The sequence below is a fragment of the Carettochelys insculpta genome, chromosome 9, assembly GCF_033958435.1.
Source record: "Carettochelys insculpta isolate YL-2023 chromosome 9, ASM3395843v1, whole genome shotgun sequence".
Classification (NCBI taxonomy): domain Eukaryota; kingdom Metazoa; phylum Chordata; order Testudines; family Carettochelyidae; genus Carettochelys; species Carettochelys insculpta.
This window is the reverse complement of record NC_134145.1, coordinates 64,406,856-64,422,427: the sequence shown is the minus strand read 5'-3', so window position 1 is coordinate 64,422,427 and position 15,572 is coordinate 64,406,856. Positions and strand designations below refer to the sequence as shown.

Here is a 15,572-nt window from a genome sequence, read left to right as displayed (position 1 = left end):
GGACTCTGAAGAGGGAGAGAAAGAGATCCTGTCAGCGAAGAGGCTGCCTGGTGAGCGAGTTGGCCTGACTGTTTACACTTCGAATTCTGAGTGCAGGTGATGTCAGTTTCAGTTACTGTGGCAGTTGGGATCGTGGGCCTGGGAGGGTTGGAATCTTTTTGATCCCTTGTTTCCTTGATTGCCTTTGATCAGCCTCAGGATCAGCCTTCCCCTGTGTGACTAAGGACGGGGAGGCCTGACTGAGGTTTGCAGGCTTTATAAAGCCAGAGTCGGAGCAATCAGGGGAGCGAAGTCGGGGGGGTGGGGGCTGCAGACAGGGGACTTTCTAGAAGGAGTGTGACAGAGCAGTTCCACTATGGTTAGGAAGACCCACAGCACATGTGCCAGCCCTGCTTCTGTCCCCTCCACCTGCACCTCTCGTCAGACAGACCTCCCGACCAGGGACGCCTCCACCCAGACCCTGGGGTGGTTTTGCAGGGACTGTAACTTGCAATTCCCACCTACTGAAGTCCAGACTGGGAAGACCATCTAATGTGGAAGGTGTCTTCTGTCTGCAGGAGGAGGCGGCTAGGCTTAGGAGCGTTTGACTCCATGAGCAATTCCTGGACAGTATTCGCGCGCAGATAGCTGAAGTTAAGGCAGCTGTCCCACCCCAAAAGAGTGCTGACACACCAACAGGGGAGGTGGAGAGGGCTCGGGGGGACACCGGCAGCTGGTCACTTCCGGCAGCAGGCAGTGCGCTGCTCCTGCTCCCGATCTCCCACTGTGGTACTGGGAAACTGTTGTGCCGCTCTGGAGATGGGAGATACAGGAGATAAGGAATCACCCCCTACAGCAGAAGCAGAGAAGCCTTGTACCCCCAAGGCTGGGAGGGCTGCTGCCACCACCATGAGGAAAAAAACCATAGCGTAGCGGTGGCAGGAGACTCTCTTCTGAGGGGGATGAAGGCACCCATCTGTCGCCCTGACATGTCACCCCGGGATGTTTGCTGCCTGACAGGAGCCTGTATCCCGGACGTTACGCAGGCGTTGTCGAGGATTAGCCAGCCCACTGACTACTATCCCATGCCACTCATCCAAGTGGGCATGAATGATACGGCAAGGTGTAGCCCTGAGCAGACCAAGCGTGACTACAGGGCTCTGGGAGTACGAGTGAAAGAGTTGGGAGCGCAGGTGGTGTTTTGGGATCAGTTCTGTTCAATATCTTCATCAACAATTTAGATACTGGCAGAGAGAGTATGCTTATTATGGTTGCAGATGATACCAAGCTGGGAGGGACTGCAACTGCTTTGGAGGATAGGGTCATAAATCAGAATGATCTGGACAAACTGGATTAATGGTCTGAGATAAATAGGACGAAGTTTAGTAAGGACGAATGCAAAGTACTCCACTTAGGAAGAAACAATTGGCTTCATACACATCGAATGGAAAGAGACTCGCTAGGATGGTGTACTGTGGAAAGGGATTTGTGGGTCATAGTGGACCACAAGCTAAATATAAGTCAACAGTGTGATGTTATTGCAAAAAAAGCCAACATGATCCTGGGATGCATTAACAGGAGTGTTGAGAGAAAGACACAAGAAGTCACTCTTCTGCTCTACTCAGCACTCATTAGGCCTCAATTGGAGTACTGTGCCCAGTTGTGGGCATCACATTTTAAGAAAGATTTGGAAAAATTGGAGAGGGTCCAGAGAAAAGCAACAAGAATGATTAAAAGGACTAGAGAGCAGGAGATGTGAGGGAAGACTGAAAGAACTGGGCTTGTTTAGTTTAGAACAGAGAAGAGTTAGAGAGGATATGATAGCGGTTTTCAAGTACCTAAAAGAGGGTCACAAAGAGGAGGGAGAAAAATCGTTCTCTTTGGCCTCTGAGAATAGGACAAGGAGCAATGAGCTTAAACTACAGCAAGGGAGGTTTAGCTTAGACATTAGGAAAAACTTCCTAACTGTCAGGGTGATTAAACTCTGGAATAAGTTACCTAGGGAGGTCGTGGAATCTCCATCGCTGGAGATACATAAGAGCAGGTTAGACAGACACCTGTCAGGGATTATCGAGATGGTGTTCGGTCCTGCCAAGAGGATAGGAAACTGGACTCGATGACCTCTTGAGATCCCTTCCAGTTCTAGTGCTCTATGATTCTGTGCCTGGTGCACAGAGATGCTGCAGCGTGGGAGACAGGACAAGTGCTGGGAGCACAGCCCAAGGCTGACTGCCCACACTGAAACCCAAGATGCCATTTGGACAACAGCACCTTACCAACGAAACAATGTTCTTTAAGCGCCACCCCACTCTCTGCCCACCTGAGAGCCATGCCAAGGCAGACACACGTCCACCTCCTAGTTCAGCCTGAAGGGATTCGGGTGCCTAGAACCAAACAGCTGCACAGCTAGTGCTGCCTGTGAACAAAGCCCTACTTCACAGAGAGCACCTGAGTCCTGCCCTGACTACAGCAGTCATGTGGAACTGCAGTGCATTTGAGATGGTACCCAGCCCTTCCACAGAACACTCACCACCCCACTCAAGAGGGCACAGATGGGGTGCGGCTGTCCCAGAAGGCACCGCTGCCTGGACGTTTTAACACACGCATGCATGCATGCAACGCTCAGGCAGCCAGACATCCTACATTTGCTGCTCGGGTTCTTCTGGGGAACTGAATGCAGAATTAACAGCGCAAACAACAGGCAAAACATGCAGACTGAGGGGCAGCCAAAGGAAACAAATTGCTGCTTCTCTGCTTTTTGTAACTTCCCAGGCCCTCTTCACATTGCACTCATGTCTCACTCACCAGATGGGTAGAATTAGATGCAGAGAAGGTGGCTGGTATAGGCCTGAATTACAGCCCAGCACAAGCACCAAGGCTGAACACATGGCAGGTTAATACTTCCTGGCTGGTGTAAATTTGTTTCAGGTGAAATGTTGCTATTTGGCTGATAAATCATCCTTTGTAAATGAGACTTACAGGGCTCGATGGCTCTCTTTGGCTCCTGATACTGTGGATGCTCCCAATTTCTGTCTGAGAGCTGGAGTGTGACAGGCCTTCAAAATACGGTCTAGATAAGACAAACAGAAGAAGTGTTTACCTGCCAGGAAAACTTCCTGCAGACACTGATCCCACACTTCTGGACATCTGTAAGAGGGCCTAATTGCACTCAATGGCTCACTGGGGATTTGTTTGCCTTTAACAAGTTAAAGGCTGCTTTTTTAAATACAGAGGTAGGGGACAAGATCTCTAACTCCTTGGGCCAGCCATCATCAATATGGCTTTTGCCCCTGCGGGAGAACAGCCAGGAGGGTTGGATTGCTCGAGCATGGGAATGGGAGCCAGGAGACCTAGCATGGCCCAGCTCTGCTAAAGATTGACCATACAGCTCTGGGCCAGACCCTCACCTCTAATGTCCCCCTGTAAAAGCAGAGCTCCTCTGCGTCCATATCACAGGGCTGGTCTGAGGAGTGATTCAGGTTTGTCAAGGATGTGAAATGAAAAAATATCTGCTCTGCTCTCTTTCCTCCTTGTTCTTCATCCTCATTCTTTCAATTTCCGCCATATCCCCTGGCTGCTGGCCCTTCATGACTTCTAGCCCACCCACGTCCATGGCTTCTGCACTCCTTTCCCCTGCTGATCCACTCCCAGTTCCTTCCACTTCCACGGTCCCTCTCTTCTGCCCTGCAACTTGGGCAACCCAACATCTGCTTCCCCAATCATACTCCTGTTTCTGAAAACCTCTGGAGAAAGCCCTGCAGAAATGTAGATGCCCTTCAACCTGATGATTCAAAGTTGTTAAGGCCAGAACGGACCACCATAGCCAGATTTAAGGTGCTACTTTTCATCACGCAATTCACATCAGCACACATCGGAACCCACTTCTCTTACTTGAGCTTTGGCTTAGGAGTGCTGAGGACACTGTCGTCATCCTCCATTTCAGGGCCACTGTCGCTGGGGTTCTCTATATCCAGTGTGTCATACAGAAGGTCCAAGTCTTCCTCCACCTCTGGCACATGCTCCGCTGGGTCCTGCTCTGAATCCAGAACCTAGGCACAGAACATGTGACTGCAACCGGACAGCTGGGAAGTCTTTGGGGCACTGAGTCATCCCAAGCCATCTCAGCACACACAGTAGCGCTGTATGATAGGACAGTATTTCTGGTAGCTCCCAAAGGTCAGGCCAGTTTCAGGACACTTCACTGTGGAGTCACTCAGTCTGAGGGTTCCACTTATAATTTATGCACAGAGAGTTTAAGCATATTACAGAAATGGGCTGTGTGAACTGCAGATGATTTATAAACATCAGTGTTACAGGTGTTAAAAACAACCTATTCACCTGCCCAATTAAGAATCGTTAACAAAACTACTAAAACGTGTGCTAATCATTTAACAGCTCTTTATAAATGGAACCTTAACTGGTTATCACTCAAGACATTCTACCTAGAGAACAAACAACACATAATTATCCATCTTGTACTCTTCCTAGAGTGACCTAACCTTGAACAGACTGCTGCAGCTCCTTCTGACTTATTTTATCTGCAAGCAATTAAAGGAATGAAGGATTGCATGCAGATGAGATTTCCCTCATTAGTAAACTGAAGGGCAACAAGAATCTAAGGTCCTTAAAGCAAAACTTCCATCAGCCTCCTCACACGTGAAACTCCAACAGGAGCAAAACCTCTGCCCTTACAGGTCTTGAGACTGGCGAAGCCTGGTGCTAATCCTAGAGCCAGCGCTAGACGGCACTGTCTCCTGCTTAGCAGCAGCACAGCTGGCCCAGCCGCAGCTGCACACTATTCCTGTGGCATTCCTTTCCCTTAGCAGGAATGGAACTGGAAAGGGGGTGGGGGGGGTGTTAATTCAGGGCTTTCCACCCAGGGAAGAGTGGTATTTTGCAGGCTTTGTACCTTCTACAAACAGGCTGCCTCCCACAGGAGATCTGTATGGCTGGAGAGACAGTCTATGGAACAGATGGAGGGATGGCATGAGAACAGGGTATCAAGAAAGCATGGTAATTTCAACAAGGACATTGACACAGCGCCGCGAGAGCTGGGGCACCCAACAGCTCGGGGCCTGCTGGTCATTACGTCCCTTTTCCCTTTGCAGTTCTGTCTGGAAGAATAAGGGACCACAGTGGACTGAGCTGCTTTCAGGTGATTCATCTGACTAGTTACCTGTTGGACCCATTTCTCTGCTTCCACATTTGGTATGTTTCATACGGACAGGACGGCCCAGTCCAGTCCAAACTGTGTGAAGTGGCAGGCTGCGTTTGCCTCTGATGCCTTTTCTTCTTATTCTGATTGGCCTTTTTTCAGTTTGTACTGCATGGCTCATGGTCTTGGGGATTTTTTTGTTTCCTTACAAACTGAGCAGTCTGTTAAACTTTATTATAAAGGCAGGAAGAAAATAAGGTGTGACCTAACTTAACAGGCAACAGACTAGTCATCTTTTACAGGGCCCACATGGTTGCAAACACCAGTCAAGTGGGTGCACAAATGTCTTAAATGTCTCAAAAAACTGCATCTGGAAAATCACAATGGTGTTTTTGAAGTTAGCTCTCAACCTGCCCTCCCCAGCTGAGGTCCAAACAGAGCTTCTGACTGCTGGGCAAACCAGTGGGGAGCCAGTGCAGATCTGAGGCAAAGGGAAAGTGAAAGAAAGGAGGAGAAATACCCATCAAGCAGCTGCAGGTGAAGGTCTGAGGGCCAAGCGAGTGATACAAACTTACCTCATCAGACACTTTAAACCTTCTCAGCAGCGCCACCACTTTCTGCTTGAAGTTTTGTTGCTGCAAGCGAAGAACACTCTGACGTGAGTACAGCAAGAGGGAGTGCACCAGCAGCGCCATCGCAGGCAAACATGGACACACTGATGCTCCCAAGAGGGAGTGCACCAGCAGTGCCATCGCAGGCAAACATGGACACACTGATGCTCCCAAGAGGGAGTGCACCAGCAGTGCCATCGCAGGCAAACATGGACACACTGATGCTCCCAAGTAGAGCAACGCACTGAGCTGACTCCCAGCCCAACGGGCGGTGCCACCCTCCCTCCTACCTATGTACCATTCCCCAAAAGAGCAGAATCCCCCATTCCACACACTATTCCGCGCATGTTTACATAGGCTCAGCTCCAGCCCAGACAGGATTAGTCTTACTGCTCTGGGCGCCAACATCCATGACACACGAAACACGTGGCTAGCTGAGTGCATGGACTGGGCGGAAAGACAGCAGGTCTTACTCTGCCACCTAGTCACCAGGGCTGTTCTTCTGCCTTCATAACGCAAAGTTCCATCTACCCTCAGACACACAACTGAACCTTCTGCACTAGGGAGTAGTGATGGCAGTGTCCCAGTCTCCCTCAAATTGGGGGGCTAGAAAGGGGGTTCTACAGCAAGGTTCTGCCTTTCACCTTGGCAGGGTGCTCGCCCCCAACAGTAAAGCTGTAACACATGCGGCAGAGGCTGGGTCCTAGTGTTTGACCAGCACTTGGGCTTCTCAAGTCTGAGCTCAAGTGCAGAGCTTCGCTCACACCACCACAATCCAAGGCACAGAATTTTGCTGAATTTCTCCCAAGCCCCTAAGTCCCTACCTGCAGCAGGGTGGAAGCGCTGCCACTTTGCCACTCAGTGTCACAAATGCGGGATGTTTGGTTTAGCAAACAAGTTTTGCAGACCTCTAGTGAAAACATGCTTGGGTCACACAGCAATTCAGTACCATAGGATGAGTTCTACAGCCTGAACTACACACGTCATTTTGCACTAACCCACTTGGGCTGCGTCTACACTACAAGAGAAATCCGAACGTGAGGCAGCTAGCTGGATATTACCAGGTGACTGTCTTCCCTGTTAGGGAGCACTACTATCGATATCACAATATTGTTGGTACCTTCTGGGCATAGTGTAAAGCACGAATGCAAAAGTTTGAGTAAATGCCATTGTGGAAGCACCACATCCTAAAATCGAATTTATTAGCCTCCAGAGGTGTCCCATATGTAACCCACAATGCCCCTCACTGCTCCACTCTAGCTGTTGTTCTCCATGTCTGTGGGAATTTGGTAACAGGAAAACCATGAATTTCAAATTGTGACCAGGAAGCCTGTGGCTGTGGGCTCATGTTTGTATGAGAGCCTGAGAAACGTCTGTCTTTGCTATTAGTGCTGTGAGCGCATCTACCCATTACAGACAGCCCCAGCATGGAGTTCATGGCTCTGTTCCTACACTTATCTGTTTCTGCGCTACCCAGCGCCAGCCGCTGCCCTGCACCAGCCGCTGCTCTGACACAGCACGTGGCAGCAAAGCTGTTGCAGGGGTTGTGTTTGCAAAGAGGCTGAGAAACTTCTTCTCAGCGGTTTACATTTGTATGCAAACCCTGCTCTGTCCCCCACAGACATCACGCAGTTGGCGTTGTTCCCGCACTCAGCCACATCACATCGGTAGCCCCATACCCAATAATGGACGTGCCTGCTGTTCGGTGCCGACCATGCTACCAGGCAGCACCATGTCCTGGCTTCAGCATGGTTAGGGCTCCAAGGGCAGGAAAGATACCTGAGTGCTTGCTGCCACCAGAGGGAAGTCTCCCCCAGTGGCTAAGCTATTCAGGGGGACTACTTCAGCTGGCCCCCCACTAAACGCCCCCCACGCACCTAGCGATGGACCCGTGGGGCTTGCTGCCTCCAGGGGGGACGTGCCCCTGGGCAGATAAGATATTCGGGGCCTTGCTGCCACTGGCGGGGAAGTCTCCCCCGACAGATAAGATATTCAGGGGAACTACTTCAACATTTCAACAGCTCTGCAGCCGCAGACCACGGCCCTCGCCCACCAAAAATATTTTTGGGGGCTTGCTACCCCTTGCAGACACCTGCTGCTTGATATTTCTGTTATCAAATCTTTTTCCTAACATTTCCTATCTTTCTTCATGTGTTTTTGACTGCCCAAAAACACAGGTGGAGGGTCAGTTGAGATTCCTGTTTCCATTGCAAGTTTGGTGTTTGAGATTTCACTGCCATCCCCCATGTTGACAATGTCTGTGTAGTAAAGAGGGAAGACAGACCTTTTTTCCACCCCCCAGACTTTTCTATCCTCTTTCTTCTAACTTTGCACCCTTTCACGCAGGGAAGAGTGCAGGGAGAGCCAGTGGAGAATACAGTCTGTCCCTATGTTATTTTCTGGGATTGGACACAATCACAGGAGGGGAGCAGTCACTGGATGGCCAGTTGAGGAGACAGCCTGTGCACAGAAGTCAGAGTGAACAGGGAAGCCAAATACCCTCCCCCTCAGCAACTCTCCTTTTTCAAAAACTTTACTATCATCTCTTTCTCCAAGCTTTTCAGGGTCTCTTATTTGCCAGTGATCAGATGCAATCGTAGCAGGGGGAACAGTCAGTGGCTGGCCAGCTGAGAATTCAGTTACGGAAGAGATTTCTGTAAACCCTTTTTGCCACCTCTGTGGCTGCACTATTTTTCCTTCCTTCCGATGGGTAAAATGGACATTTGCTTAGCACGGGAGGGGAATGAGAAAAATGCAATGTGGGAAGGTGATGTCAAAGACCAGCGAGCATACGCAGAATGCTATGGGGATGAGGGAACTGTGGGATAGGTTCCCACAATGCACTACTGCAACAGTTGACGTTTGCCAAGTGAGTGTGGCAGCCATAAGTCGACTTTGTGAGAAGCACGTGGGGAAGTGAGGATAGTGAAAAATCGAACTTGTAAATTCCAGAGTTCCAAAATTGATATTAGCAAGTTTGATTTTATCTCATAGTGTAGACACAGCCTTTAATATCTCACACCTCATCTCCTTCATTTTGTTTTGGAATGAGCAGATGTCACCCTCATGCAGAGGGCCAGCAAAAGCCCTATGACCCATGCCAGGCCTACTCGGAGACTTACACATATGGATTTTGTGTCAGCCTTGGCACAGCGTCAGTTTCACTCTCAGAATGGTTTTCTGGGGTGAGGTTCTCATCTTACACGGAGCATAAGCTATGCAAGAAAGTACACATGCAGGTAAGGCCGTCAGCTTCCACTGTGGTCTGAGCGGCACTTTGATTGCTTTGCTAGTTTTTAGTTCTGGACTATCCCCCCTCCAGCAATTATCTCCGATTGCACCAATAGGATCGCTCTATGCCTAACTCTGTGAATCTCGGGATCTGCATGCCCATCCTGACCAAACCCCTTCAGTGTTAGTAAAACTAATTTCCACCGACCCTGGTTATGGACGTCGTTCTTACTATCGATCTCCGCTGCTTCTTTGGCTTCCCCAGCTCATATTCGTCATCGTCCAAATCCTACACAGAAAGAGATGTCAGATTTTACGCTGGTCTCAAAATCAAACAAGGATTTTTTTTTTTATTATGATGATGCATAATGTATCATTTCTGCAACTAAACATGTGTCAGTGATTGATTATTATATGAGCACAAAGGAGAGTGACTTAGGCCTGGTCTACCCTACATAGTTAAGTCAACCTTAAGTTAGCTGAAGTAGACCCCCTTATGTCAGTGTGTACACTGCAGCCTTGCCCCTGCCAATGTAAGAGCCCTAGAATACCAACATAATGACTCCCATCTCCATTGCTTAACTTTGGTGCACTGATAGCTATCATTTCTCGTCAGTTTTACAGCTCTGCACTGAAGTCATAACATTGACAAGAAAGGCAGAAGGCTCCATGCTCTCAAGTCATGCATGGCTCACAGATGGAGCTGTCACTGCAGGGCAGATAAGGGGGTGCCAGCTGCAGTTTGGCCGCTGCCCAGGGTCCCCATTCCAATACGGCCTTTGGGTTCCCAGCCCCCACACTGCCCCTCTTAAGTTGAGGGAACCTCTGCTGAGGAAGACCTACACATACAGAAAAAAGACAGCAAAAACAACAGGAACCACTGATGTCAAGTTACATCTGTAGTGAAGATGTGGCCTCAGTCTTCACCTGTTGCTCCCTTCAGCAGTGTTTGAAGGGCTGGGGAGGCAGAGATGTAGCCCTGAGTAAATACTGCAGCAGCCACACTGATCCAGCACAGAGAAAGGTGCGCTGAGAAGGCAAAGACAACTAAACCCTAGAAGGGCAGCATGCTGCTTCTCCAACATGCAAGTGCAACACCTCTCGGAGGTCACTCGCCAGGTCTCTGGAACCTCAGCTGCCAGCTTAGCTCAGCCCCAAGCAGCAGCGGTGCAAAGAAAGCCCCCCACGTGTGAGCACAATACCCAGTACCGAGATGAGTCTGCAGGCAGCCTAGAGCAGCAGCCTGCAGAGAAGGGAACTGCCTCACGGTGCCAGTGAGACAACTCGGAAGCTATAGGTAAATCAGCTTTAACACGCCAGCCCCTCATGAGTTCAGCCCTCGTGTCAGGGCAGAAGAGGGGGAAGTCCCAGAGGTGGACAATTTACAGAGTGACCCCTCAGTTCTGATGCCACAGTTGGGTGTTTGGGAGACGCTATCGCTTCACCTTCTGCACACTGACCATGCAGAGCTCATGGGCATAAGTGAGCCCCACCAAGGCTGGCGCCAGAACTCAGGCAGCTCAGCTCAGAGCTGCACAGGCCCATTTGGAACATCTCAATGGCCTATTGTGAGCAATGTCTCATCCTGGCCAATCACGTAGGTGGAGCCCGGCAGAACTCTACCAGCACTCTTGCTACAACCTGACACGTCAGAGGCTGAGCTGCCTTAGCAGTGGCCTGGATACCTCTCTGTTGTGACTATTTCTCTAGTCAAGGATGTCCAAATTGCAAAGGGCTCAAAGAAAAGGGAAAACACTGAGTAGAAAAACCACCTTAGGTACATACATACATACAACTACCCGCTGCAGTACACACTTAACAGTTATAGGCACATGCAGGTTTGATTCTAGGCTGTAGAGCCCTGTGACAAGGTGTATCAGCCCCTGGAAGCCCTCTGCTGGAGGCCTTGCAGGGCTTTCAGATGATGCCCGATAAGAAGCAGCCAAGGCAGGTCCCCCCCAGGCCTGCCTAGAAAGGCTGCCAGGAGGCAGCCAGTCAGAGCACTTGAGGCTCAATAAAAAGGAGCTGCTGGCGCTGAGCTGCTCAGGTCCTGGCTGGGACCTGCGGGGTGAGAAAGGGCTGTAAGATAAGAGCTCTCCAGGTGAGGAGGCCTGCAGGAGACCCTGCTCGAGCAGAGAACGCAGACAGGTGATGAGACTGAGCTGGAAGCAGCCCAGGGAAGGCAGCAGCGACTCCTGAAAGGAAGCAGCACACGACTTGTATTTCTGGGCTCCCCAGGTCAGGGTGCAGAGCAGTGGGCAGTGCTGGTTCTCCCCACCACCTCAAATGGGAAGTGGGAGGCTCTGCTTAGTGACTGGACTATTTAGCAAAACATCCATTGTGTTAGAAGTTAAGCAAAGAGCAACTACTATCAGTTCACACCCTTTTGGGGAGGGAACCCTTCCCCCACACCTCACAGCAGCTTCTCTCCCAGTACCTGTCCTTGGACCGCATCATCGCTGGCTTCCTGCTCTGAGGAGAAGCTCTCATACTCTTCTTCCGAATAGTTATCTGTAAGGGAAGAACACAAAGTCTTGTCAAACCCTCTGTGGAAAGACGTGACCTGCAACGTGGGTTTCAGGCAGATCAGACTCTTGAAAGGGGTAAGGTGGTCTGGGCAGGTTGTACCCACAGGGCAAGCTAAGCCCTAGAAACTGGTGACTCCAAAGCAAGATGTAGTTGATTAAGAACAAAGTCACTCACTACAAAGCTATCACTTCTCAGGAATATCATGGCTTAAACAACACACACAAGAAATAAAACAACAACTACAAACTTACTCTGCAGAAGGGTACAAGATTTAGTAAGCAAGATAAACTACAGTAAGGAGGGCATCCAGCCTCCAGAGATCACGCAAGTTGAAGCCCTCTCTACATAAACAACAACTCCTCAGCCTAGTTTTTGTAACAGGCCGTTGATACAGTAGTCACCAATCAAACCAGAACCATGAGATACACATTTCTATCTAACTTACTAATGGGACTTTCAACGTACACTTCCCCGTATTTCCTAAGCATCTAAGAGCAAAACCACAGCTGAAAGTATCGCCAGCTCCAAACAGACCTCTGCTTCTGTGGAGCAGCCATCGTTCACACATATCCCCTCCCCCTCATCAGCAAGGAGTCAGGTTGTGACCTAGTGCCACAGGCACACATGCTTGGCTTTCCAAATTTTTACTTTGTGTGTTTCAGTTTACGGTGCAATATATGTACAGCAAATGGGCCACGTGCCTGCGACAACGTATGTTCCAAACAGCGACGTTGAGAGAGAGCAGGAAGTGGAACCATTCGATATTCCATTTAGATGTCATCATGAGCGCTTAGCTTAAGGCCAAGCGTGTGCAGGAACAGAACCCTGGAAAACCAACTGCAAAATGGGTTTGCTGTGGCTCCCCAATGGCAACGCCTGTGGGTGGTGCAACAGAGACCGGAAACAGACCATGTCTGTTGCTCCTTAGGAACTCCTGGGTTGTCTGATTGACAGCACAGTTACAGCATTGATGAGAACCAATTTGTCCTGGACATTAATTCCCTTTGGCTGGGATTCTGCCACTCAACACTAGTCTTCGCAGTGCAGGACCACATACCATCAACTTGAGACCCTCATGCCCCCATCCACAGTCCACTCCCAAATGCCAGATAACTATAGGCTACTGTCATGGTACTCCAGGAGCTGACACTTCTCCCCACCTCTACACACCCGCTACCACACCCCGTCTGCAGTGAGCTTCATTCTTTTCTAACCAAGGTTACACAGAAGGCATCCTCCAGTCCACACACAGCCTCAGGCTTTGGGGCCATCCCTCCCAGGAGTCCCTGACTCTGCAACTCCTGGCAGGTTCCTTGCCTCATCCAGGTCTGCTCACCTGGCTGAGCCACAGCCATAGGGTGGCTTCCTGGAGCCCCCTGATCCCCTTGCTAAGGGCCGACCACAGGAGTTAGCTCCACTCCCATATGGCCTCCACTGACCACAGCTCAGCCTGTCTCAGTTCTTCCTCCCCATCTGTATACCAGCAGCTCTTTCTAAGCCCAGGTGTAGCCCAGCCACCTTTAATTGGCTGGGTTAGACTCACCTGCTCCATCCAGGGCAGCTGGGCTTAGTCTATCTGCAGAGACCAGCAACCTTGCAACACACTGTAAACAAGTTAGGAACATCTGAACTAGTGCCTGATGAGAATTTACCAAGAACCAAGGGGACAGAGGGTCCCACCAGCCTAGGAGTTTGACACACGGTGACCAGTCTACAGTAGCTATTTCAGGCTAGCTCCCTTCTCTTCACTGACAGTGTCTTTCTGTGGTTTAGCCTGATTGACGGTAGCCAATCTCTAGCTTGGAGAGATGTGGAAGAGGAGGAGGGGAACAAAGCTCATTGCCACGGTTATGTGTGGTACTCTACTTTGGTTTCACTTCCCCACTTGCTGGGTCAGGAATTTCCTAGACCACCCTGTAGTTTAAAAAAACGTTTAATTTAGCTCTTCTCCTTCCAAGGCCTGCCCTCCCTGAAACCATTTGGTGAATGGCATCATGCAAGGAACGGAACCTAATTTCTGCTGTCTGAGGGCCCCCCCAGAGGTCCAAGGTGCCACTGGGAGAGGAGCTTGACAAACATATGACACTTTGAACCTGAAAACACATGCCATTTCCAGAGGCATGTGAAGAAGAGGAGGCAGCTTGCTTAGCCTTCCCCACCAGCATGGGCAGAGATAGTTTGCAACCGGGCAGGGCTTTCAGGGGAGGGGAGGGGAGGGGAGGGGAAGGGAAGGGATAGTCAGGGAAAGAGACAAGAGCAGAAAGAGATGGTCTGCATCTCAACAGCGGACATATCTTTACCTGTGGATTTGATCTTCTGGCTCGGCTGCACAGTGCCATCATCGTGGTCCGTGGGCTGACTAGACAGTGAGAAAATCCAGATCTCTGCCACTTTGGCTGTGGCTTCCTTTAGGTTACTGAAAAGGCTCAGAACCTGGCCTCCTTCTGTCGGCTGCTGCATCACCTGCACTTGGCGAAGTAACAGTCTTATCGTTAAGTACTGTGGGCTCGATTTCTACCCAAACAGCAGAAAAGTTATTTAATAGACTATATTGGGTATGCTGGAAGGCTCAAACACCTAGGTCTAGGACAGGGGACAGCAACCAAAACAGCAGGAAGAGTCATTTTTTTCGAATTCAGTAAAAAAAAAAAAAAATCAAGAGCCGCAATGCATGTGAGTAAGATTTTATTAGCAACACAATCAAAACACTCCTTCAGTATCATATCCCACAATGCATTGCACATATTACAGGGGGAGTTATCCAACATCTCAAGATCAGATATTGTTTGCTATTTGAACATGAGTTGTTCGTTGTTGGGCTTTTAGACATTCACCATTTATTGAAAGTAATTGGGAGGGTGTTTTTCCTTTGCAATTATAGGATGGGGAGCCCCAAAGAAGTCCTTAAAGAGTTGCATGGGGCTCCAGAGCTGCAGGTTGCAGACCCCTGGTCTAGGAGAACCACCAGCTACAGACACTACTTAAAACTATTTTGGAGTTCACCTGGCTTTCAACTCAAGGAAGTGGCAGGGACAGCAGATTTCTGTTCGGCATGCGATCAGATGACACAAACATATTCCCGGATCACCCTCATTATTGCAATGTTCACTTCCTGGGCAGGGTGCAAACTTTAATGATCATTAAGTTAACCACTTTTTATGAATTCCCAAAGCCAGCTGAGGTCACTTGCAAGCCCTTTCCTTAGGTGCTCTACAGAACCAAGTGAACCCAGCAAGCTCCTGACCCAAACAGCTGGCCATTTCAGTGTGACAATGAGACCCGGTCAAAGCACAGGCAAAGGCACATCTTTGTGGCTCTCCAGAAAAGGAATGTGTTTCTCCATCTTTTGCCACCTTCAAGATGATCATGGTCACATCATCCTCCCAATTCTTCTTCTCGGCCTCAAGCCCTGGCCCTCTTCTGCTCTTCCTACCAGGAATGTTAATGGTAAACTGGTAAGTCTTGGCCTAAATGGATGAGGATTACCAGTTATGGTTAACTGGAGGGAGCTGCTCCAGCCCAGCTGGGCCCACCATGAGCAGAGGTCACTCCAGTGTGGCCAGAGTAGCCCTCATCCAAGGTGGGCCTGGGAGGGGGGCCACTCCAGACACAGCAGCATTTGTCCCTGAAGCAGGCAAGGGCTCTCCACCCCCTTTTAATTGGTTACTTGGTTAACCTTAACATTTAAATGGTTAGCTAAACAGGATTTTACATCCCTACTTCCTACCCATCCAAAAGCCCTTTTAACCATATCTCCCCTCCCAGTCTTTATCAGCATTCCTCAAACCTACATCTGACCCCCTCCTATTCTCCACCTTTCCTCTGTTGACCTTACGCACCTAATGCTTCAGCTGGCCATCTTTGTGCTGGTGCAGTACCTATCCACCCCTCCTAACCTTAACCTATCTACTCAGTTCTGCACCTGACACCAAAGGGGAGAAGAAAAATTCTCGCAAGAATTAAGGAAGTAAAAATTCCAGGGCGTACTATTTATAGAGTGCTTTATCAGAAACTGGATTTTTTTTTAAGTTGGTGAATTTAAAAAATAATTCCAGCTGACGTCCTCT

General features: G+C 49.6%; 1 protein-coding gene across 6 annotated transcripts in view; it reads right to left on the bottom strand.

Moving 5' to 3' along the window:
• Positions 1-15,572, bottom strand: part of PACS2 (phosphofurin acidic cluster sorting protein 2) — a 97,576-nt gene that overhangs the window by 33,976 nt on the left and 48,028 nt on the right. For 3 of the 6 annotated variants that reach the window (XM_075003566.1, XM_075003567.1, XM_075003570.1), the window contains exons 5-10: positions 13,806-13,968; positions 11,414-11,487; positions 9,185-9,265; positions 5,710-5,769; positions 3,871-4,028; positions 2,959-3,049 (exon numbers count right to left, since the gene is read on the bottom strand). In XM_075003566.1, the coding sequence (XP_074859667.1) occupies positions 2,959-3,049; positions 3,871-4,028; positions 5,710-5,769; positions 9,185-9,265; positions 11,414-11,487; positions 13,806-13,968 (627 nt within the window). Of the gene's footprint in view, positions 1-2,958; positions 3,050-3,870; positions 4,029-5,709; positions 5,770-9,184; positions 9,266-11,413; positions 11,488-13,805; positions 13,974-15,572 lie in introns of all 6 variants that reach the window. The other 3 variants (XM_075003568.1, XM_075003572.1, XM_075003571.1) reach the window with 2 other exon arrangements.